This window comes from Megascapheus bottae, chromosome 12 (genome assembly GCF_031878675.1).
Source record: "Megascapheus bottae isolate mThoBot1 chromosome 12, mThoBot2.hap1, whole genome shotgun sequence".
Taxonomy (NCBI): domain Eukaryota; kingdom Metazoa; phylum Chordata; class Mammalia; order Rodentia; family Geomyidae; genus Megascapheus; species Megascapheus bottae.
Genome location: NC_143520.1, coordinates 56,968,963 through 56,992,787, shown reverse-complemented (window position 1 = coordinate 56,992,787; position 23,825 = coordinate 56,968,963). Strand labels below are relative to the sequence as shown.

The 23,825-nt window shown below is 43.0% G+C and overlaps 1 protein-coding gene across 5 annotated transcripts in view; it reads right to left on the bottom strand.

Moving 5' to 3' along the window:
* Positions 1–14,464, bottom strand: part of Iws1 (interacts with SUPT6H, CTD assembly factor 1) — a 42,222-nt gene extending 27,758 nt beyond the window's left edge. The window contains exons 1-2 of one of the 5 annotated variants that reach the window (XM_090343032.1): positions 14,148–14,464; positions 12,147–12,265 (exon numbers count right to left, since the gene is read on the bottom strand). In XM_090343032.1, the coding sequence (XP_090199158.1) occupies positions 12,147–12,265; positions 14,148–14,181 (153 nt within the window). In that variant the 5' untranslated portion in view covers positions 14,182–14,464. Of the gene's footprint in view, positions 1–12,146; positions 12,266–14,147 lie in introns of those variants that run through there. The other 4 variants (XM_090343028.1, XM_090343029.1, XM_090343030.1 and 1 more) reach the window with 4 other exon arrangements.
* Between the last annotated feature and the right edge of the window lie 9,361 nt (positions 14,465–23,825).

Sequence of the window (23,825 nt, the reverse complement as noted above, 5' to 3'; positions counted from 1 at the left end):
GAGATATATACACATACACACACACACATTTTTTTTTAATTTTTTTTTTTTGTGGGGCCTGGAGCTTGAACTCAGCCTGGGCACCGTACCTGAGTTCTTCAGCTCGAGGCTATCTCCCTACCCTTGAGCCAAGCCCCACTTCCCATTTTCTTGGGTTATCTTAGGTTTTATAAAGTTGAAATCAAAAGAAAAAATATCATAAAACTAAACTTGATTTAAATAACATTCATTAAACAGGGTGCAGTGGCTCATGCCTGTAATTCTAGCTACACAGGAAGCTGAGATCTGAGGATCCTGGTTCAAAGCCAGCCTGGGCACTAAAGTCTGTGAAGACTCTTTTTTTTTTATTGTAATTAATAAAAGGGTTACATGATATTTGCCAGATAGAAGGTGCATTAATTCACATACATTGATACCCTTTCACATGTCTTGGTACCCATTACCCTCCCCCCCACACCCCCCACCCATCTTGATTTTCCCCCCTTCCCTATCAAATTTCAAATAACCAAATACAAATAAATTCAATATATCAGATAACAAAGTGAGATACTGTAACAATATGAGATACCCAAGGGACAGCAAAGGAGATGAGAGACAACATAGTACATTAAGGACAACAATCATTCGTTATATGGCTTTTGTTTCAATATCCTGGAGGTCCTTTCAATTAGCTTCATACTATATGGCCTTAGTCTGTGAAGACTCTTATCTCCAATTAACCACCAGAAATTTGAAAGTGATGCTGTAGCTCAAGGGGTAGGGCAGTAGACTTGAGCTGAAGAGTTTAGGGACAGCATCCAGGCCCAGAGTTCAAGTTGCACAACCAACAAAAATAAATAAAATAAATAACATTCACTGTCCAAGAAAAATCTAAACAAACAAAAAGGGAATAATCTACGCAATTGCCTCCTAAGTACCTACTAACCTTCCTTAGTTCCTCAGTACCATTTGTGGCTCTCTCCTGTAGGATCATTTCCTCCTCACAACAGCACTTCTCATGGTAAGAAAAAAAGCCTCTAGCCAGATGTGTTGGCATACACCTGTAAACCCAGCACTCACAAGGTTGAGGCAGGAGGAAGACCAAAAATTTGAGGCCAGCCTGAGCTACATAGTGAGATCCTGTTGCAAAAAGAGAGGGAGGAGGACCTGGAGCATACCCTAGTGGTAGAGTGCTTGCCTAGCACACATGATTCCCTGGTACCACATACACAGAAAAAAATCCCAAGTGGCTCTGTGGCTCAAATGGTAGAACACTAGCCTTGAGAATGCCCAAGAACAGTGCTCAGGCCCTGAAGGGGGGAACGGGAAGAAATGAAGGGGAAAGGGAGAGAGAAGGAAAGAGGAGTTAGTTTGAAGTAGTCATAGTCAAGTATTAAGTAATTCTAAAATAGAAAGGAAAACAAGACTAGTTTAAGTTGATATCCCATGTAACTTGAAATAACTACCTTAAAAACATGCTCAAAGACACAAAGAATTTTACCATTTAAAATTCAGATTTAAAAAGTGGAAGTAAGGCAATGGCTAAGACCTGTAATCATAGCTACTCAGGAGGCTAAGATCTGAAGCTCAAAGTTCAAGGCCAACCCAGGCAGGGAAGTCCATAAGACTCACATCTCCAACTAATCACCAAAAAGCCAGAAGTGGAATTATGGCGCAAATGGTAGAGTACTAGCAGAGAGAAAAGGGGGAAGGGGGCAGGGATAGAGACAGACACCGTGTGGGGGGGGGGGGGACAGACAGGAGGGAGACAGAAACAGAGACAGAGATGGGGGAGGGGAGGGAGAGACAGACAGGGAGAAAGACAGACAGGGAGGGAGAGGGAGAAGAAGAGACAGAGACAGACAGAGACAGAGAGACAGACAGACAGGGAGGGAGGGAGAGAGAGACAGAGACAGAGACAGTCAGAGAGGGAGAGAGAAGAGACAGAGAGTCAGAAACAGAGACAAGCCCAGGAACAGCATCTGACCTTCAGCCCCAGGACTAGCACCAAAAGAAAGTAAAAGTAAGCACGGCATGGTGCCATGGTGCTGTAATCCCACATCACTAGAGACTGAAGCAGGAGGATTGCAAGCAAAAGACCAACCCAAGTAAGAGGTAAAAACACCCCATTTCAATCAACAAGATAAGTGTGGTGGAGCATGATTTTAACGCCAGCCATACAGGACATATAGATGGGTGGATCATAATCTGAAGCTACCCCAATATTGCAAGGCCTTATCTGAAAAATTACTAATGCAAACTCAGCAATACTGCTAAATAAACATGTCGGAGTGTTCGATCTTCCAAGTCTACTGGGCCAAATACTCCTTGTTAGAACATGACAATACCTACATGATGTCACCAAAGATCTATCTTCAAGAAGCAAAGAATCTTTAAACAACATATATGACAGTGGATGATGGCATAACAGAAAAGTGAGGAATTACAGCAATGTCACAGCATAGCTAATTAACAATAAATAGCAGAAAATTGTTTTCAGAAAACTGATGTTCAACTTACCCTAAGCTCATTTAAGAAGACTAAGTATGCTGTGCTTACTCAACTATAAAATACGCAAACCTAAAGAGCTAATCTTAAATGTTCATAATGTATTACCATCATGACAGCACATTATTGTCAAGTAACTCCAATTCCTACATATAAAAATAAAAACATGTTCAGGAAACTTTCCAAAAGGAATAATCTTTACAAAATTCCCAAAAGCATTTTTCTCACTGGGCATTCAGCACCACTAACTTTCTTGTAGCATACCAGTAAAAGTAGAACTGTGAGAAAACACAGAATCTTGTAATTATTATACAGTACTCCAAATATTTTTTGTTTGCATCACTAAAATATCCCTAGAGCTCAGAACAGTTGGTAGAACAGACTATATTCACAGTATTTGTTGAATGAATAATAGCAGAGTTAAGTGGGAATAACATTTATTTAATGTCTGTAATATACAAGGTGGCCAGAATGTTTCAGTGGCTAGTCCTAAGAAGCCATGGTTTAATGAACTACCCAAGCATACCACTAGCTACATACTATTATGATATATGCACTAGTGTATTTTAAACTTTCCACAGGAATGGATCTATGTGAAACTGAGCTGCAAAGATATATAGACAAGTATTTGTTCACTTAAGTATGCTATGACAAAGTAAAGAATGGGGGACAAGGCTACAGAAACCAACAGGAAGCAAAAGAGAAAATGAAATTGCTTTTGAAATACTTTCTATGACATACTCATCACATAACTTATTATTAAGCAGTAGTACAGAGGTCACAATCCTATAAGTCACATAACTTTTTATTTTTGCCGTCCTGTGGCTTGAACTCAAGGCTTGAGCACTATCCTTGGGCTTTCTCAATGTTAGAGCTCTACCATTTGAGCCACAGCACCATTTCCAGCTTTTTCTATGTATGTGGTACCAGGGAACTGAACCTAGGTCTTCGTGCATGCTAGACAAGCACGCTATCATTAGGCCAAACTCCTGGTCAACACAACTCTTATATAATTATATTCATGTTTGACTCAGTTTATTTTAGCTGCAAATAAGAATTCTCTTTGCCTATATCCAGAAAAAAAGAATCATCTTCTCAGACGAATGTATGACTAAAGGCAAGAACCAAGGCAGCTCAGAGAGTTAAGTCTGTCAGAACCATGCTTAATTTCAGTGTCAAAAACCTCAACTTTATTTAAATTCCCCAAAGAAATGATTTCCAAGGACGCTATTTGTTACATGCAGAGCACAGTCAACACAGAAATACTCCCCAAAAAGGGACTTGCTAGAAACTGGCAGTCATCCCAAAACTTCTCTCCTACCTCTACCCCAAATCTCAGGACACAGGCAAAACAAGCAACCATTATGAGGACATTACATATGATAATGATTGTGTAACAATGAATTTCCACCAATACTAAGGAGCCTCTGAAAAAAATATGGATTTTTTTTTTTAATTATGTATGGCACACTGGAGGAATAGTCACTGCAGTAACAAAAGTCCTACAGGACCAGCTGAGAAGAAGATGAGGCTTGTGGTTTGTGGCCAGCCTAGGCAAAGGAATTTCACGAAACTCCATCCTAACCAGTGGCTAGTATGAGCAATATGGGGAGACACAAGTAGAAGGATCACAGTTCAGGCTGTCAAGGAAAAAAGGAGACCCTGCCTCAAAATCAATACAAAAAAGGTGGGAGGTGGATCTTAAGTGGTAGAATACTTTGTCTAACAAGTTCAAGAACTGAGTTCAAATTCTACTATCACAAAAAAGAAAAAAGTGCTAGTCAATAGACTCCAGCAGGACAACAAACTTAGACATAACATCACAGAAATCAGTCACCTGTGGCTCACACAACTAGTCAAAACTATGTCACACTCATGGACCACCCTTTCCAAGCGGTACTCAAACTGCTTCCCTAAAAAGCTGGCATACTCAGTGATAGCTATTCAAAAGACTGGCCAATTCTCCCCTTCTCAGCTCTGCTCCAGCAGAGTGAGTACTCCAAGTGCTCTCTCCAGTGGATAAACACGCTTGCAAAACCCAGGAACCAAAACGATGTAACATTATAAACAAGCACTAGGAGGAATGATGCTGTGGCCCAAAGTGGCTGAGCATAGCCTTGAGCTTTTTTAAAAAGTTCAAGGAGAGTGCCCAGGCCCTGAGTTCAAATCCCATGCCTGACAAAAGCAAAATAAAATCAAATAAAAACAAAGCACCAGAGCTGGAGGCATAGCTAAGCCTAGAAGGCACAAGGACCTCACCTGAGTTCAAATCCCATATCGCCCTCCAACAACCACTTAAAACATCAAATCAAGCCTATTACTACACTTTTACATACAAATTTTTAAAATAATCAGTGTTGGGGAAAACTAGGCATTCATATACAGAAAACTAAAAGTGGATCCTTGTTTGTCACCGTGCATAAATATCAACTCAAAGTGGATGAAAGACCTCGATGTCAGACCTGCAATTTTGAAATTACTAAAAGAGAAATTAGGAGAAACAAACTTTCTGAAATGAGTCCAAGAGGCACAGCAAATAAGAGAGACACTTGACAAATAGGATTACATCAAAATAAAAAAGGTATGTACAGCAAAAAACATAATTATTAAACTAGGAAAGGCAGATCTTTCACAAGCAATACATCCACTCAAGGCCTAATATTCAAAATATACAAGGAGCTCAAGAAAGTAACCACTTCCAAAGATAATAAACTAATTACTAAATGGACAAGGAAGCTAAGGAGAGAGACTTCTCGGAAGAAGAATCAAGAATGGCAAAGAAACAAGGAAATGCTTATCATCTCTGGCCAAAAAGGAAATGAAAATAAAACAACTCTAAGATTCCATCTCACTCTATTTAGATTAGCCAACATTTTAAATTTGAACAACAGTGTTGGTTGGAGGGGCCGGGAGTTTGGCCTAGTGGTAGAGTGCTTGCCTGGCATGCACGAAAATCCAGGTTCGATTTCTCTGTACCATATGTATAGAAAAAGCCAGAAGGAGAACTGTGGTTCAAGTGGTAGAGCACTAGCCTTGAAAAAGCCCAAGGACAGTGCTCAGGCCCTAAGTTCAAGCCCCAGGACTAGCAAAAAAAAAAAAAAATGTTGCCGGGAATGTCAGGGAAAAGGAACCCTATGGTAATGTTGGTGGGTATGTAAACTAGTGTTGGACAGCAGTCTGGAGGTTCCTCAAAAAACAAAACCTAGATCTCCCTAAGATCATTATCAGCCATACCACTCCTATACATCTACCCAGACCGCACAAGCCAGGACACCATAAAAACACTTGCACATCCATGTTTACTGCTACCTTATTCACATTAGCCAAGTTATGGGAATAGCCCAGATGCCTCACAACAGTTAGTGGGTCCAAAAAATACAGTAGCTATATACATGGAATTTTACACAGCCATTAGAAAGAATAATATTGGGCCAAGAATTTGGCCTAGTGGTATAGTGCTTGCCTAACATGCACAAAGACCCAGGTTTGAAAGAAAGAAAAAAAGAAAGAGAGAGGCGGGGGAGGTAGAGAGAGAGAGCGAGAGCAAAAAGAAAGAATATTACGTCACTTTCAGGAAAATTGACGCACCTAAATAAGGACTCTAGGCATTTACACAGTGAGGTCAAGAGAGGATACTCTAAGGGGAGAAATAGAAAGGCACAGTGCCTATGTGCATGTGATCATAAAGAGTAATATTCAGAGCTATGTTCATCTCTGCACTATTCACAATAGCCAGGCGATGGAAACAATCTAGATGCCCTACTGCAGATGAATGGATACAAAAAATGAGGTGTATATATATATATATATATATATATATATATATTAACACAATGGAATTCTACGTAGCCAACAGACAGGATAAAATAATGGCATTTGCAGGGAAGTGGATGAATCTAGAGTGAATCATGTTGAATGAGACAAGTCAAGACCAAAGAAACAAAAGGCACATGGTATCCTTAATACGTGCTATTAGATCCAAACAGTACAAGAGCAAGGACTCAATATTTGCATATCCAATACTATGGACATGGTATTGAAAATATAAACACAACTACATACACATAAAAATTTGTGACTCTAGAGACATAATGTTTCATTACATAGATTAATATGTACCTATGACATACAAACCCTTAGCTTAATTTTAATTATGTTCTAAAATCTCAGTGCCAGTGATTGTATATAGATTCCCTTCCTGAATACCTGTTTATTAAACATGTCATTTGACATATGATGTAAAAATCAATGTTAATAAATTCTTTAATAAAATTATAATAATATTCAGGCCAGAAGCTCAGGCCAAGATGGTAGTCTAGGGACAGAGTACTTGCCTAGCATGCAGGAAGACCTGGGTGCTGTTCCCTACTACCACATACAGAGAAAAGCCAGAAGTGGTGCTGTGGCTCAAATAGTAAAGCAGTAGTCTTGAGAAAGCCCAAGGGCAGTGTGCAAGCCCTGAGTTCAAACCCCAAGATTGGCCAAAAAAAATCAGGCTGGGAGTCTGGCCTAGGGGTAGAGTGCTTGCCTAGCATGCACAAACACCCAGGTTTGATGCCAAAAGTGGTGCTATGGCTCAAGTGGTAGAGCTCTAGCCTTGAGAAAGCCCAAGAACAGTGCTCAGGCCCTGAATTCAAGGCCCGGACTAGCAAAATAATAATAATAATACATTCATTGAGAGCCTGGCGGTGTAGTGGCTCATACCTGTAATCCTAGCTACTCAGGAGGCTGAAATCTGAGGATCAAGGTTCAAAGCCAGCCCAGGCAAAAAAGGAGCTGAGACTCTTATCTCTAATTAACCTCTAGAAGATGGGAAGTGGGGGGCCTAGTGGTAGAGTGCTTGCCTAGCATGCACGAAGACCCAGGTTCGATTCTTCGGCACCACATGCATGGGAAAAAGCCAGAAATGGTGCTGTGGCTCAAGTGGCAGAATGCTGGCCTTGAGGGAAAAAGCCCAAAGACAGTTCTCAGGCCCTGAGTTCAAGCCCTAGGACTGGCGCAAAAAAAAAAAGAAAAGAAAGAAAGAAAGAAAGAAAATGGGAAGTGGGGCTTGGCTCAAGGGCAGGGCAATTGCCTTGAGCTGAAGAGTTCAAGGATAGAGCCCAGAGTTCAAATCCCATGACCCACAAAAAAACAAAGAAACAAACAAACAACAAAAAAAAAAAATTCAGGGCCGGGAGTTTGGCCTAGTGGTAGAGTGCTTGCCTAGCATGCACGAAGACCTAGGTTTGTTTGATTGCTCGGTACCATACACATAGGACTGGCAAAAAAAAAAATAATAATTGACATGAACTCCAGGAAGTAATACCAAGAAGCTTTTTCTCTGTTGCTATTTTTGTTTTGTTTTGTTTGTCTTTTTGTTCATTCATTTCTGTCTTTGGGAGAATAAGGGGAAAGGGAAATGGAAGGGAAAAGGGTACACAAATGCAGCAATGGTACTCAGTAAGACACTATGCTGAAAAACAACTATACAACTTGTGTATGTGAGGAAGGGAGGGGAAAAACTGGGAGAAATAGAGGGAAGGAGTAACATTGTTCAAAGATTGTACTAATAGCTGGGCGCAGTGGCTCAGCCTGTAATCCTAGCTACTCAGGAGGCTGAGATCTGAGGATCAAGGTTCAAAGCCATCCTGGGCTTTGAACTACAAAAAGCTTGTGAGACTCTTATCTCCAATTAATCACCAGAAAACTGGAAGTGGGGCTGTGGCTCAAGGGGTAGGGTGGAAGCCTTGAACTGAAGAGCTCAAGGACGACACCCAAACCCAGAGTTCAAGTCCCACCATGGACCAAAAAAAAAAAAAAAAAAAAAGATTGTATTTATTACCTGATTTACCCTTCTATATATACTTTTATAAAAACAAAAATTAAAAAAAAAACCAAGGTAAAGGTAAAGCTCAAGGACATTTTTGTGTTGTGTACCATTAGGAGGGCTTGAACTCAGAGCACAGGCACTGTCCCTGAAGTTTTTAGTTAAGGCTAGTGCTCTATCACTTGGACCATAGCGCCCCTTCAGGATTTTGGGAAGTTAATTGGAAATAAGAGTGTCACAGACTTTCATACCTGGGCTGTTTTCACATGAGGTCATACTAAGATCCTCAGATCTTGGTCTCCTAGTAGCCAGAATTATAGGCATGAGCCATCAGTACTCAGCTAGGACATTACTTCTAAATCTTATTTCAGGACTAGCAGAGTGGCTCAAATGGCAGAGTATCTACCTGAATTCAAATCCCAGTAACTCAATGAATAAATAAAGAAATAAGGTGATATTTTTTAATATTATGGTCCCAACCTCATTAATACTATATGCGACTTAGTTTCCTGAAAGTATTATCTGCCACAGTGTACTACAGAAAAAAAAAAGATAAATTTTAATCATACCACCCAAAGATCACCATCATGTACATTTCAGTACAAAGAATATCTTTTCAGTCTTTTCAGTCTTTTTATGTGAAATTTTTTTTAATAATGAAATTAAAATCTGGAACTGCAAATTTTTGTAGATGGGAACTGAACCTAGGGTCTTAAGTATACTAAACACATCAAGGAAGCACTTTATCACAAAGCATCATCCATGATTCCTGAAGTTATACTTTAATAGCTTGTATTTGTCAAGTAACAAGATGTGTTCTTGTCATTAAATATTCCGACAATTTCAAAACTACACTGTCTTCTAATGTTTATGTTATAATCACTCATGTCTACTGATTAATAGTATTTACTATTTCCTTTCTAATGCTTACCACACTCATTTTGTCTTTGTCAGGTTCCTGAATCCAAGCTTTGATCTAGCTCCTCCTCAAGGGGGCATTCGGAAATATAAGGGACCAAGACATGTGAAAGGGTATCAATGTATGTGAATTAATGCACCTTCTATTTGGCAAATATCATGTAACCCTTTTATTAATTACAATTAAAAAAATTATAAAAAAAATATATAAGGGACCATATGTAGCTTGTCAGTGATAGGGGATGGCTCAAATGCATTTTTTTAATGAATGCATAGGGAACCAAAACGCCAAATATCCTATGTACAGTATGCACCAACATCCACAGTTGGCCTTGCAAGATCTCCTGATAAGAGGAAAGCAATATAAGGCTACTCCATGTGCAGGGCTGGCCTGTAGACAGGCCTTGGAAACCTTATTCATTCAATACAGAGATATTCAAGGAAAAGAAACCAAAGGATTGGGTGGAGATTATGGTAAAACATACTGGATACCTCTGTTTTTGAATGGAGGAATATGGAAAGGCTTATCCAATCAGTAAAGATAAAAATTAAGGCAAATCAGGGCTTGTGACACTATTAACATCAGAAGCTCTGCTAACCTACTCCCCTGTGAAACCAATGAGAAATCATTTTTAAAACCAATCATTTGGGCCGGGAGTTTGGCCTAGTGGTTAAAGTGCTTGCCTAGCATGCATGAAGACCCGGGTTCGATTCCTTGGTACCACATACATAGAAAAAAGCCGGAAGTGGTGCTGAGGCTCAAGTGGCAGAGCTCTAGCCTTGAGAAAGTCCAAGGACAGTGTTCAGGCCCTGAGCTCAAGCCCAGGACTAGCAAAAAAAAATAAAATAAAATAAAACCAATCATTTAAAACCTCCTGGAAATGAGCCTAAGTGTAAAGAGCAAAGAAACAACATTTGTGAAAATTCAGCAAAGGGAGCCAGGCACGGTGGCTCACGCCTATAATCCTAGCTACTCAAGAGAATGAGATCTGAGGACCAAGGTTCAAAGCCAGCCCAGGCACTAAAATTGGTGAGACTCTTACCTCCAATTAACCACTAGAAAATGGGAAGTGGGGCTGTGGCTCAAAAGGTAGGGCAGTAGCCTTGAGCTGAAGAGCGCAGGGACAGTGCCCAGGCCCAGAGTTCAAACCCCACAACTGACCAAAAAAAAAAAAATTTCAGCAACTGTCTAATCTCTGGTATCTGAACCAATATCACCCTCTTCTTCCAACTTCACTCTATTACCACAACCAAAAATATAAAGCCTCCCTTTCTCCTTTCTCCCAGTGAGAGGGCTTTCTTCCCAGGGAGAGGACTGGCTCAGATGCTACTACTAAAAACTAAGGTCCAGGGCAAGCACACTTCAGACACAGGACTCTCCATCTTCTGTCTAGAAGGTGGCCGCACCTTAAGTGAAGCCCAGTGACAAAACTGAGACTCTCATCACACATGCCCCAGCTCATAAGAACTTGCCAGGAGAGTGGCTGCTACCTTTTTCCTACCTCCCACTGAGAACACTTCTGCAGCCCGGGTACCATTCAAGGAGAAGCCTGCCCTTGCCCTGTCATCATCTCCAGAGCCCTAGCTCATAGATTTTTGCCTGGAAAAAATGAAGGCCATAAACCAAATAGCCTCAAATCTCTCCCCAAAGAAACTGACTTCATTTGCAACCAGATTTGGAGAAACTGTAGTAGAAAGCACTAGGGGAAGAGAATCAAGATACAATCTAAACTATAGACCAGCTAGTATGCAGGACCAAAATGAGGAAATGAAACAGCTAACAGGAGATATCTAGGGTTAAAATGTTATTGAAACATACAGAATTTGGGAATAAGTTTGAAGACAATTTTTGCCCAAGCACATTGTTGGAACCACAATCAAAGGGTCACAGAAGTTTAACAGCCAGGTATAGCCAGAATGGGGGGAAAAAATAGAGACTTTGATGTCTAAATATCAACAACTAGGGAATCGGTGAATAAACATTCAACCAACCACACAACGCAAACTGAAAAATATTTGAAATCAATGCTACATGTTGCTGATATGTACTATAAACTTAAGTTATCTGCCCTTACACAACATAATACTACAACTATTTTTATTGTATTAGCTATTATAAGGAATCTAGATGGGCCGTGGATGTGGCCTACTGGTAGAGTGCTTGTCTAGCATGCACAAAGCTATGGGGGTTTGATTGCTTGGTACCATGTACACAGAAAAAGCTGGAAGTGGTACTGTGGCTCAAATGGTATAGTGCTAGCCTTGAAAAGCCCAAGGACAGTGCCCAGGCCTTGGGGGGGGGGGGGGAACAACAAAAGAAACAAAACATTTTCAACTTTGGGGGGAGTGGGGAAGGACCTAATTTAAGACTTTGAGCATGCCAAATACGCACTCAATCCCATTGAACTGTACCTCCACATCCCTATGTCATTTTATACAAGGAATTTCAGAAGGACTGGTTTATTTTTCTGAATACATATTTTCAGTTTGAAACTGCCTGACATTTGAAATTCATCCCAATGAAACTTACTCCATTGATTTCATCAGTAACCAGAACCGTGTTTATTTAAAAAAAAAAAAAAAAAAGTAGGGCTGGGAATTTGGCCTAGTGGTAGAGTGCTTGCCTAGCATGCATGATGACCCGGGTTTGATTCCTCGGTACCACATACATAGAAAAAAGCCAGAAGTGGTGCTGAGGCTCAAGTGGTAGAGCTCTGCCCTTGAGAAAGTCCAAGGCAGTGCTTAGGACCTGAGCTTAAACCCAGGACTGGCCAAAAAAAAAAAAAAGTTTTCTGCGAATTTATATTCAGTTACTCCAAGGAATAAAAGGCTAAATAAACCCTGTATGGTAGAGTGTCTACTACTCCTAAATAAAAGGCTTCACAGAAATACAAAGGAATAGCCTTCCCCAAAGAAGTTGTTTAGCTGATACCTCTGAATGTCTTTCTACACTTCCAGTGTCTGATCCAGAAGGCTGCTCATTTACATCATCCTCACCGTCTGATCCTGAATCTCGCTCATCCTGTACTGGAGTAGCACCACCATCATCTGCTGAAAAACAAAGCACAAAAGCCACTTATGCTGTAGGATGGATGAGATATACAGCTATCAAAAATAGTAAGAGCTCAGTAGCTCATGCCTATAATCCTACCTACTCAGGAGACTTGAGATCAAGGTTCAAAGCCAGCCCAGGCACAAGAGAACCTGAGACTCTTAGTGCCAATTAACCTCTAGAAAAAGGGAAGTGGGGCTTGGCTTGAGAGTAGAGCAGTAGCGCCATGGCAGAGTTCAAGCTCCATGACCCACACACACACACAAAGTAAGACCTCAAGTTACTACCATTAAAAAAGCAAAATGAGTGATGGAACAGCAATATTCATTCAAAAATCAAGAGTCATCAGCAAAGACCTGAGGATTGTGGTTCAGACAGCCTGGGCAGAAAAATCAGTGAGACTCTTATTTCCAACTAATTACCAGAAAAATGGGAAGTGGACCTGTGGCTCTAAATGGTAGACCATTAGCCTTGGGCAAAAGGGCTCAGGGACGACCTCCAGGCCCTGAGTTCAAGCCACACAACCAACTATTTAAAAAAAAAAAAAAAAAAGAACTTCTAGGGTGTGGTGGCTCAGGCCTGTAATCCTAGCTACTCAGGAGGCAGAGATCTTGGTACAAAGCCAGCCAGGGCATAAAAATCTGTGAGACTCTATCTCCAATTAACCAGCGGGGAATCGGAAGTGCGCTGTGGCTCAAGGTGGTAGAGAACTAGCCTTGAGCTAAAGAGCTTAGGGACAGCACCCAGGTCCGGAGTTCAAGCCCACGACCAACACACACACACACACACACACACACACACACACACACACACACACAAAAGCACAATGTCTCTGTGGCTCAGAGCACATAAAGTGACACTTACTGGGGAAAAAAAAATTAGGAAGGGTTGTCTAAAAGCTGCTCAGTTTTTTTGTTGGTGGTGGCACTTGAACTCTGGCCCTGGGCGCACAGTACCAGTTCTGGTTTTGGGTGGTTAATTGGAGTCTCATCATGCCCGAGGTTGGCTTCGAACCAGGATCCTCAGGTCTCAGCCTCCTCAGTAGCTTGGATTAAAAGGCATGAGCCACCAATGCCTGGTTTATTATCGCCATTTTTGTTACTTCTTTAATGCAATCAATGCACTATATGTTCTTTTAAAACACAAAGAAATTGATAAAACTTGTGAATAACTTCTAAGTGAAACAGTGCACATTCACAAAGCATCTGCCGTGGTTATTACTCGCTGTCATGAACAAAGATACATACCGAACTCAGATTTCAATGGAGCTTTACGTTTAAAGCCACTTTTGGTAAAGAAGGGCGAGATGTTACACTAAGGAAACGCAATGATATCCTGTTTTCCTAACATGAGGAGGTCCATGATGACTACATGAAAAGGCACAAAACGTGGGTGAGGAGAAAAAGGGAAGATGCACTCTTCACTCTAGCTTACGTGCAACTCCAACAAGGGTCCTGCATTTGCTTCCTAGGAAGCCCGCGTTGCAGGGACGATTAGCCCACGCTCGGAGTCAAGTATCTAGGGCAGGATCGCCGGCTCCCGCCAAACACTTGCTTCGGATGCTCGGGACACTCGAGTCCGGAAAAACCCCTTACCCAGAAATACCTCCTCCAGCGCGGCGCGCGCGCCGGGTGCTTGAAATACTTCAAATACGGAAGCGGCTTCCCGAAGTGGGCAGAAGCCCGGCTGACCGCGAAGCCCGCGCCGGCCCCGGGACTCGCCTCAGGGGCGGGGCTCCAGCTTCCCGCGGCCAGGGGGAGGGGGGAGTGGAGGGGGCGGCCCCGCCCGCGCGGCCCCCACCGCGGCCCCCGCCCGCGGCCAGACCCCAGGGGAGCCAGGCCAGCCTCTCCCGGCCGCGCCGCCGCCGCGTCCCCGACGCACCTGACTGGTCGCCGCGGTAGTACTCCGAGTCCATGGCGGGCGGGCTCTCGGCGGGGAGTGTCCGCGCCCCGCGCCGCCCCCGTCACGTCCTTCCCGACCGTGTGACCCTTGACACGGCGACCCGGCGCTCCGACAACTCCCGCCGGGCCGGAGAGCTCAGACGGTGCCGAGAACCGGAAAACAGCCGCAACAAAGGCAACCGGCTCTACGAGAAAGCCGGAGTAGAGAAGGTCGTACCTGGGAAGCAGCGTAGGGAGTGGATAGGTGCTCAACCTCCCAGAAGCACCTCTATAGGACCAAAATGGCGTCTGCCCATGACCCTCAAAGATATGTGATGCGCAGGCGCCGTTACCGCCCACTAACCAATGAGAAGACGGAACAGAGATGACGCAAAAGAAAGGAGACTCCTGGGAAAACTTGAGCGGAAGGCTGGGTTCGGAGCAGTGATCTCTCCAGGAGAAGCCAGGTCTTTCCTCCACGGAAATTCAGCTACTGCTTGTTCCTGTGTCCTCTCCCGATAGGGGAGCATTTCATTTGGCTTTCTGAATAATTAAAAACCACTAAGGTTGCCTTGTCCATTTGTACAAATGACTAGCATTTCCATCATGCAGCGAGGCGCCTGATTCTGGCTCTTCCTCGCCTTAGAAAGCGGCGCGTTGCTCTCTGGGACTTGTAGTTCATCAAAGACTACAGATTCTGATGCGTTGCCCACTGGGGTGAGCAAAAAAATCAAAGATCAAAAGGGTCCCAAGCCAGTGGCTCACGCCTGTAATCCTGCCTACTCAGGAAGCTGAGATCTGAGGATTGCGGTTCGGAGCCAGCACAAGATGCAGGACTACCTCCCCTAGCTGGGAGCAGTGGCTCAGGAGGCTGTGAGCTAGCCCGGGCACAGAAGGACCTGAGCCATCTCCAATTAACCTCTAGAAAAAGAGAAGTGGGACTCGGCTCAAGGTAGGGCCAGCACCCAGGCCGAGTTCAAGCCCCATGACCCACAAAAAAAAAAATATATATCAATCTATGCGAATTAATGCACCTTCTATCTGGCAAATATCATGTAACCCTTTTACTAATTACAATTTAAAAAATTTAAAAAATAAATAAATAAAAAATAAAATAAAAAAAAGAAGAAAAGACCTGAGACTCTTACCTCCCAGTCTTTTACGCGCAAGCGTGCACATACACACACACACACACACACACACGAATTAGAAACTAAATGCACAAAATTAAAATATTTGTTTTTTCTGCGTGATAGAAGAGACTACAGAATCTAAGTTCTGAAATATATTTGGCCAACAGATAGGAAAGTGACTTGGCTATCTGAAATGCAATTGCAAGGGGTAATTACTGAATTTTTCTTTTCTTTTTGTGGGTCATGGGGCTTGAACTTGGCCTGGGTGCTGTCCCTTGGCTCTTCAGCTCAAGACTGCCACCCTACCCCTGGGCCTGGGCGCTGTCCCTGAGCTCTTCAGCTCCAGGTTACCCCCCTACCCTTGAGCCAATCCCACTTCCCGTTTCTTTTCTAGCAGTTAATTGAAGAGTTGAGTCTCTGGTCCTTTTGTGCCTGGGCTGGCTTTGAACCTTGATTCTCAGATCTCAATCTCCTGAGTAGCTAGGAATTCAGGTGTGAGCCACTGCACCCGGCTTAATTACCAAATTTTGAAAACTAAATGTCCTGGTGGTTTGAAGAATGTAAGAATCACTACAATGGAAGAAGCAAACACTACACAGCAATGTGCACCCCCGAAGGCTGCTAAGAAGCATCAAATCTAGTTTTTACATTCAGGAAGCCATCAATGTTGTGAAGCATGATACCCTTTCAAATATACATACAGTCTTAGTAAATACAGCTTTAAAAGAGTTTCCAAAATCCTTTTCAATAACTGGCTGTAACTTGGGTTCCTAGTAGAAAAGTCCAGGAGCAGCACAAATGTGCCCTTGGGGGTCTTGAATGCCTTGGATTTTGAGTTCTGCTATCTTCCTACTCCACATGCTTCATTCTGGACCCAGCACATATGGCCCTGAGTGGTGTTGGTGAGGGGCACCCAGAAGGAAGCCATCCAGCAAGGATAACTGAAACAGAGGAGAGGAAGAGAGAGGCAAGCTTTCAGCAGTCAGCAACTCTTTCTGCCTTTAACTGATAATACTGAAGCTGAGTTCACTAAGTGGGCATAATATTTATTTAGCTAGTGTCTTAAGACATTGTGTGCCTTCTAAACGTGTCAGGAAGTAAGAAACATACAACGCTAAGTATCAGCCTGGCACTGGCAAAGTTGCAGAATAGAGAGGAGAGAAAAACTTAGGTTCTAGGATTAGCTCCAGAAGTACAGTGCTTGGTGAACTTGAACAAGTTACCAGCCTTCTAGGGCCTCAGTTTCCCCTGTGGGAGGGTTGAATCAGGGTTGGAAGTGTCACTCAGTTGGTAGAGCAACAACCTATGAGCAAAAGCACCAGGTATCATCGAGTCTTGATCTCAGACCAAAAAGAAGTTTTTCAGAGCCCCTTAGCTTCTGTGTGTGTGTGTGTGTGTGTGTGTGTGTGTGTGTGTGTGTGTGTGTGTGTGTATGCACACGTACTAGTCTTGGAGCTTGAACTCTGGGCCTGGGCACTGTTCTTGAACTTTTGTGCTCAAGAACTAGTGTTCTATCACTTTGAGTCACAGCACCATTTACAGTTTGTTTTGCAGTTAGAGATAAAAGTCTCACAGACTTCCTGCCCCAGCTGGCTTTGAACCTTGATTCATACATCTCAACCTGCTAAGTAGCTAGGATAACAGGTGTGAGACACCAAATACTCCACTTAGCTTCCTTGTTTTGTACCAGAGAAGCAGGTCTCAGTCTAATACAAATTGTACCATGAGGGGACATTGTGAGAGAAGAAACAAACAGAACCAGTGCCTAAACCTGGAGGTCTGGTTATGCATGCTTTCTCAGCAGGACACAGGTGCAAAATTAATTCCATCAAACTTCAAATGAACAAATTGCAATCTTAAAATTTTTTTTCAGTCCTGGGCCTTGCACTTGGGGCCTGAGCATTGACCTTGGGTTTTCTCAAGGCTAGGTCTCTACCACTTGAGCCACTGCACCACTTCCAGCTTTTTTCTATGTATGTGGTATTGAGGAATCTAACCTGGGTCTTTGTGCATGCTAGGCAAGCACTCTACCACTAGGCCAAACTCCTGGCACAGCAACCTAAGAATTTTTTAATGATAATAAAAGGTAAAGGACTTTCCCATCATGACTCAAAAGCCAAAAGACATAAAACAAATGTGAAAAATATAGTGACAAATACAGAAGTCAGTGAGCAACCACTTGTCTATGCATAAAAACGTCAGTTTGATTACTAGTAGTGCAAATTATTTTCCTGTAATGTTTTTAAAACTTTAAAAAATTGAAAAATGGGGTCCTGGAGTTTGGCCTAGTACTTGCCTAGTATACACAAAGACCAGGTTCGATTCCTTGGTACCATATACATAGAAAAAAGAGAAAGTGGTGCTATGGATCAAGTGGTAGAGCTGTAGCCTTGAAAAAGCACAAGGACAGTGCTCAGGCCCTGAGTTCAGGCCCTAGGACTGGCAAAAAAAATTATAAAAGCACAAAGACCAGGCAGGGAGTTTAGCCTAATAGTAGTATGCTTGCCTAGCATGCACGAAGCAGGTTCGAGTCCTCAGTACCACATACATAGAAAAAAGCCAGAAGTGGTGCTGAGGCTCAAGTGATAGTGCACTAGCCTTGATAAAGTCCAAGGACAGGGCTCAGGCCCTGAATTCATGCCCCACAACTGGCAAAAACAAAAACAAAAAGAAACCACAAAGACCGATGAAAAGATCATACATCACTAGTAATTCAAAAGAAAATTAACTAGGAAAACTTAAAAAGATAAAAATTCTTCAAAAGTTTATTATCTTGGACTGGGAGTTTGGCCTAGTGGTAGAGTGCTTGCCTAGCATGCACGAAGACCTGGCTTCGATTCCTCAGTACCACATACATAGAAAAAAAAAAAAAAAACCAGAAGTGGTGCTGAGGCTCAAGTGGTAGAGCTCTAGCCTTGAGAAAGTCCAAGGACAGTGCTCAGGCCCTGAGCTCAAACCCAGGACTGGCAGAAAAAAAAAAGTTTATTATCTTGAACACCACCTAAACCTCAATAACAAGAAGACAAACAATCCAATTGAAAAATGGACAAGGTTTATTTAAGTAGACCTTAAATAGACCTTTCTCAAAGAACATAAATAAATAGCTAATAAACATAGGCAAAGACTCTCCAAATAACTACTAATTAGGAATATGAAAATCAAAACCACAAATGGGATACCATTTTATACTAAGCTATTGTCCATATGAGATTAGCCACAAGCAAGTTAATAGAAGCTACCCAGGGACTATGCCCAGAGTTCAAGCCCCACAACCAACAAAAAAGAAAACCATCCCAATTCTCTCTCTCCCCCCCCTCTCGTTTTCCTTGAAACAAAGTCCTACTATGTAGCCCAGGCTAGCATCACATTCACAAGTTTACTTCCTCAGCTTCCCAAGCACCAGCTGGAATTATAGGTGTGTACTATCGTACTTGACTCCAGTGCCTCATTTTTTTCTTGCCACTATTAGCAACAAGCCTAACTTTCCATCTTCCACCTTTCCCAAGATCTAGGTAACTGTCATTACCTAGATCTTTTACCTAAGCCAGTGGCTCATACCTATAAATCTAGCAACTCAGGAGGCTGAGATCTAAGGATCACAGTTCAAAGCCACTTCAGACAGGAAGGTCCAATTCACCACCATAAAACCAGAAATGGTGCTGTGGCTCTCCTTGAGTAAAATAGCTCAGGGATAGTGCCCAGGCCCAGAGTTTGAGCCCCAAGACCACTATATATGGATATGTATGTATGTATGTATGTACATACATATGTGTAACACACACACATACAGGGATATAGAATGTGCTCCGTGACCTGTGCTCTTTGTGTGTGTATGTACATAACTGTATCCAGGTTCAGCTGAGGGTTGTTATAGTGTAACACAATGCAATAAGCCCTAGGTGTGGACTCAAGCAGACCTTGAATCACATTTTATCTCTGCCACTTTTACTCAAGTGACCCTTGCATGATTTTTTTGCAAGTCTTGGAGCTTGAACTCAGGGCCTGAGGGCTGTCCTTGGACTTTCCCAAGGCTAGAGCTCTACCACTTAAGCCACAGTACCATTTCCGGCTTTTTTTTTATGTATGTGGTACCAAGGAATCAAACCTGGGTCTTCATGCATGCTAAGCAAGCACTCTACCACTAGGCCAAACTCCCAGTCCTATTTAGAAAAATTATTAACAGAACACTCATGTCCTTTGTTTCAATAAGTTTGCTCTGGACATTCCTATAACGATAAAATATAGACAAAGATCTGAACATAGATTTGTTTATTGAAATATTGTGTAGTTTAAATAGCAAAGGACTAGTGTTTGGAGCCTGTAATCTTAGCTACTTTGGAAGCAGAGGATGAGATATCAAGGTATGAGGGCAGTCCAGGTATAAAAGTTTGTGAGACCCCATCTCAACCAATGCCTGGTGCAGTGGTGAGTACCTATCACCTCAAGAACAAAGGAGAGCACAAATAGGAGAAATGTAGACCAGGCTGGACCAGAGAAAATGTGCTCTATCTAAAAATAAATCCCAAAACAGATGGCTTAAGTGATATAGCATGCACTTAGCAAGTATAAGACCCTGAGTTCAAACCTGAGTACTGTCAAAAACAAATTTAAAAATAACCCCTGGCAGCACAGCCTAGTGGTAGAGTGATTGCCTCGCATGTACAAAGCCCTAGGTTCAATTACTCAGTACCACATACAAAGAAAAATCTGGAAGTGGTGCTATGGCTCAAGTGGTAGAGCGTTAGCCTTGAGAAAGCCCAAGGATTGACAAAAAGAAAAAGAAAAAGACTGACATTGGAGGGATGTGCTTTGAACTAGCCCAAGAAAAAGTCCAGTCCAAGTCCAAGTCCAGTCTGTAATGTAGCCTAGTGATAGAGTGCTCACCTCAGATGCACAGAGTCCTGGGTTCAATACCTCGATACCACAAACACAGAAAAAGCCAGAAGTGGTGCTGTGGCTCAAGTGACAGAGCAAAAAGTGTCCAAGGAGAGTACCCAGGTCCTGAGTTCAAGACCCAGGGCTGGCAAAAAAAAAAAAGCATAAAAAGTCAATGTGAAGCCAGGTGCTGGTGGCTCATGGCTATAATCCTAGCTACTCAGGAGGCTGAGATCAGAGGATCGCAGTTCAAAGCCAGGCCAGGCATGAAATTCCTTATCTCCAATTAACCATCAGAAAAGTAGAAGTGGCACTGTGGCTCAAGTGGTTGAGTGCTAGCCTTGAGCTGAAGAGCTCAGGGATAGCACCCAGGCCCAACGTTCAAGTCCCACACTAACAAAACAAAATAGTCAATGTGAGCTAAAAGCAGGAGCTAAACTGCAAAATTGCTAGGACTGCAACAGAAGGAATTAAAGAAAGAACACAGATTCCTTTTCCCAGTGCTTTCATTTCCCACAATAGAAATAAATCTACCTGACCTCATTCCAAATGGTCAGTGAACTCAGAGGAATGCCTAGAACAGGCAAATGCCATGGCTGATTCTTGGGCGTGGCTCATGCCCTTGGTACACAGAAGGCTGACAGTGGAGGGCTATGCTTTGAACCATCCCAATCAAGAAAGTCCATGACCTTTTTTTCTCCAAATAGCCAGGAAAAAAAAAATCCTGGAAGTGGAACTGAGGCTGAAGTGGTAGAACAACAGCCTTGAACAAAAAGGCTAAGAGCCATTGCCCAGGCTCTGAATTCAAGCTCCAGCACCACTACATACACACACATACACACACACACACACGCCTACTACAGCAAATATTTTGATAGTGAGTACCCATAAAAGTTCAACAAGAAACAGAAACTCATGTCACCGGACCCTTTAATCAGACTTTGGACCTGATGTCTCCATGCTTGGGTGATAAAGTCAGAACTTTACAACAGCAAAATGATGGTTAGCAAGTGTCAAACATAAAGAACAGTATCTGAAGTTAATCTGAAGCTAAATTCTCCTAACTCTCTTTTGCCAGTATAAATAGTTCTATTGGGAGACAGCTCCAGGAACTGAAAGCTCTAAGAGGGTGTTTCCAGCGTGGTGTCTCACACCTGTAATTCTAGCTACTCAAGAGGCTAAGACCTGATAATTACCATTTCGCAGAAAATTCCATGAGACTCTTATCTCCAGAAACCTCACGTGGATCAGTGGCTCAAGTGGTAGAGCACGAGTTTGGGACAGCACCCAGGCCAAGAGTTCAAGCCCTAGGATTTGAAAAAATAAAGTGTGCTTCCTCCATTATCTCTCCCTTGCTCCATAATACTTGACCAACCAAACCTTTGCCCACGTTCTACTTAATTATTTTTCCTCAAGCGACTTCAAGAGCCACAACCTGGATGACAGTTAAGGATCTTTCTTGTGAGATCCTGTTTAACCTTTTCTCCAGTGAAAATGTCAGTGATTGCCATTTTGTGTGATGGAAAAAAAAAAAAAACAAAAACTGGGCCTGATTTAGTCATCAAGGCAAGTGTTGATATAGAAACTGCGGGGAGGGGATGGTTAGGAAGTGGAAACTAATCGAAGCAGTGATAGAGCTTGGAGCACAGCACTGCCTCCAAGGTAGTGCTGTGGGTCTGATTGAACATCTCAGAACATATGACTTTTTTTTTTTGGCCAGTCCTGGGCTTGAGCTCAGGGCCTGAGCACTGTCTTTGGACTTTCTCAAGGCTAGAGCTCTACCACTTGAGCCTCAGCACCATTTCCTGCTTTTTTCTATGTATATGGTACCGAGGAATCAAACTAGGGTCTTCAAGCATGCTAGGCAAGCACTCTACCACTAGGCCAAACTCCCAGCCCCACATGACTTTTTTTTTTCAGTCCTGGGGCTTGAACTCAGGGCCTGAGTGCTGTCCTTGGGCTTTCCTCAAGCCTAGCAGTCTACCACTTCAGCCACAATACCTTTTCTGTGTATGTGGTATCAAGGAATCGAACCCAGGGCTTCAGGCATGCTAGCTAGGCAAGCACTGTACCACTAGGCCACGCTCCTGGCCAACACATGACTTCTTACAGGTGACCCCTCACATCCTCTCCCGCTCCCAGTCACCTTGTCATGGGATGCTCGAGAACATCTCCAACCATCTCAACAGAAGGAACATTTAGGGCTGGGCATGTGGCTTAGGGGTAGAGTGCTTGCTGAAGGATTAACTCCCACCCTGTTTCCCAGGTGCATACAGGTACCAGGAAAGCCAGCAGGGCAATCCAACCCAAAAGCCTCCACCTCCCTTGACCGAATAGCATTTGTATTAACTTCGGCCCCCTTGCTGCTCAGAACCCATAAAACCCCAGGTCCTAGCCCAGCTCAGATGCACAACCTCCTATCCTATAGGAAGGTCTGTGTCCCTTGCTGTTCCTCAATAAACAATCCTTACCTGTTGGCAATCAAATCCAGCCTCTTCTTTCCCCGTTCTCTTCCATTTTCTTAAAACTTACCTAGCATTCATGGAGCCCTGGGTTTTCATTCCTCAGTACCACCTAAACAGAAAAGGCCACTTGAACAATGTAGCTCAAGTGATAAAGTGCTAGTTTTGAGCAAAGAAGCTTAAGGACAGTGCCTGAGCCCTGAGTTCAAGCCCCCAGACAGGCCCCAAAGAAAACATTAGAGGATTTAATAGAAGCAGCCTGGCTGGGCCCTACCAGCACGATCCCAGGAAACTCTCAGGCTGTTGTCTCCACACACTGAAGTCTTTACCTCTGTTTCCATCCAGGATTTATCCTATGTTTGCAGATAAGCCTAAGATCCAAGCTGCTGCCTAGTCTTTATCCCAATTCTATCTAAAGGATGACAGCTCAATCTGCATCTCTGCGCACAAGGCCAGTGTCATTCCCTAGTCCTGGGAGAGAAAGGAACCTGGTTAGTTTTACTTGGGCCAACTTAGTAGAGCGTGGGAATCTCTCTTCAGCCAAAGAATGGACTTGCACTGGGCATCCTCTCCCATGTACCCATTACCCACATGCCTGTACGATGGGCTACCCTTGCATGGACAGTCTTGCTCCGGCCTGTAAGTCCCTTCAGTCTGGCCTCTCCAGCACACTGCCTGATATCGCCACCAGGGAAACCTGTTTATCACTTCTAATATCTGTATTGCCCATATGGCTCAATTCACCCTGACTTAGTCAGCTCTCTGCTACTAGGGACTCTTGTGGGAATCTGGATGCTGGGTGGCCTTTGTTTCTGCAGTCCTAGCCATTCCAGACATCTCCAAGTGGCTACACCCTATGAAAATAGTTTTGTGTTTTGTTTTGTTTTAACCCTAACACTTCAGTGATGGATTGCTCAATCGATTCTTCCATGGACTCCTGTAGGTGTCTTACAATCCAGTTAACTTTCTGTCATTGTCTAGCTGGATTTTGAGTTATCTCTCCCAGGCTTAGGACTCTCACTGCACCAAGCCTGACTTTACTTCAGATGTCAAAGACAAAAAGTTATCATGGGTATGTCAGTAGAGTAGGCTGTAAACCAGGTTCCATTAAAGGGACACTCACAAAATCAAAGGCAATGCTTATTTCGCATTTTCCAGTTTCATCATAACAAATATCTCAAAGGATTCAGATGAGTTGCCAATGAAAAC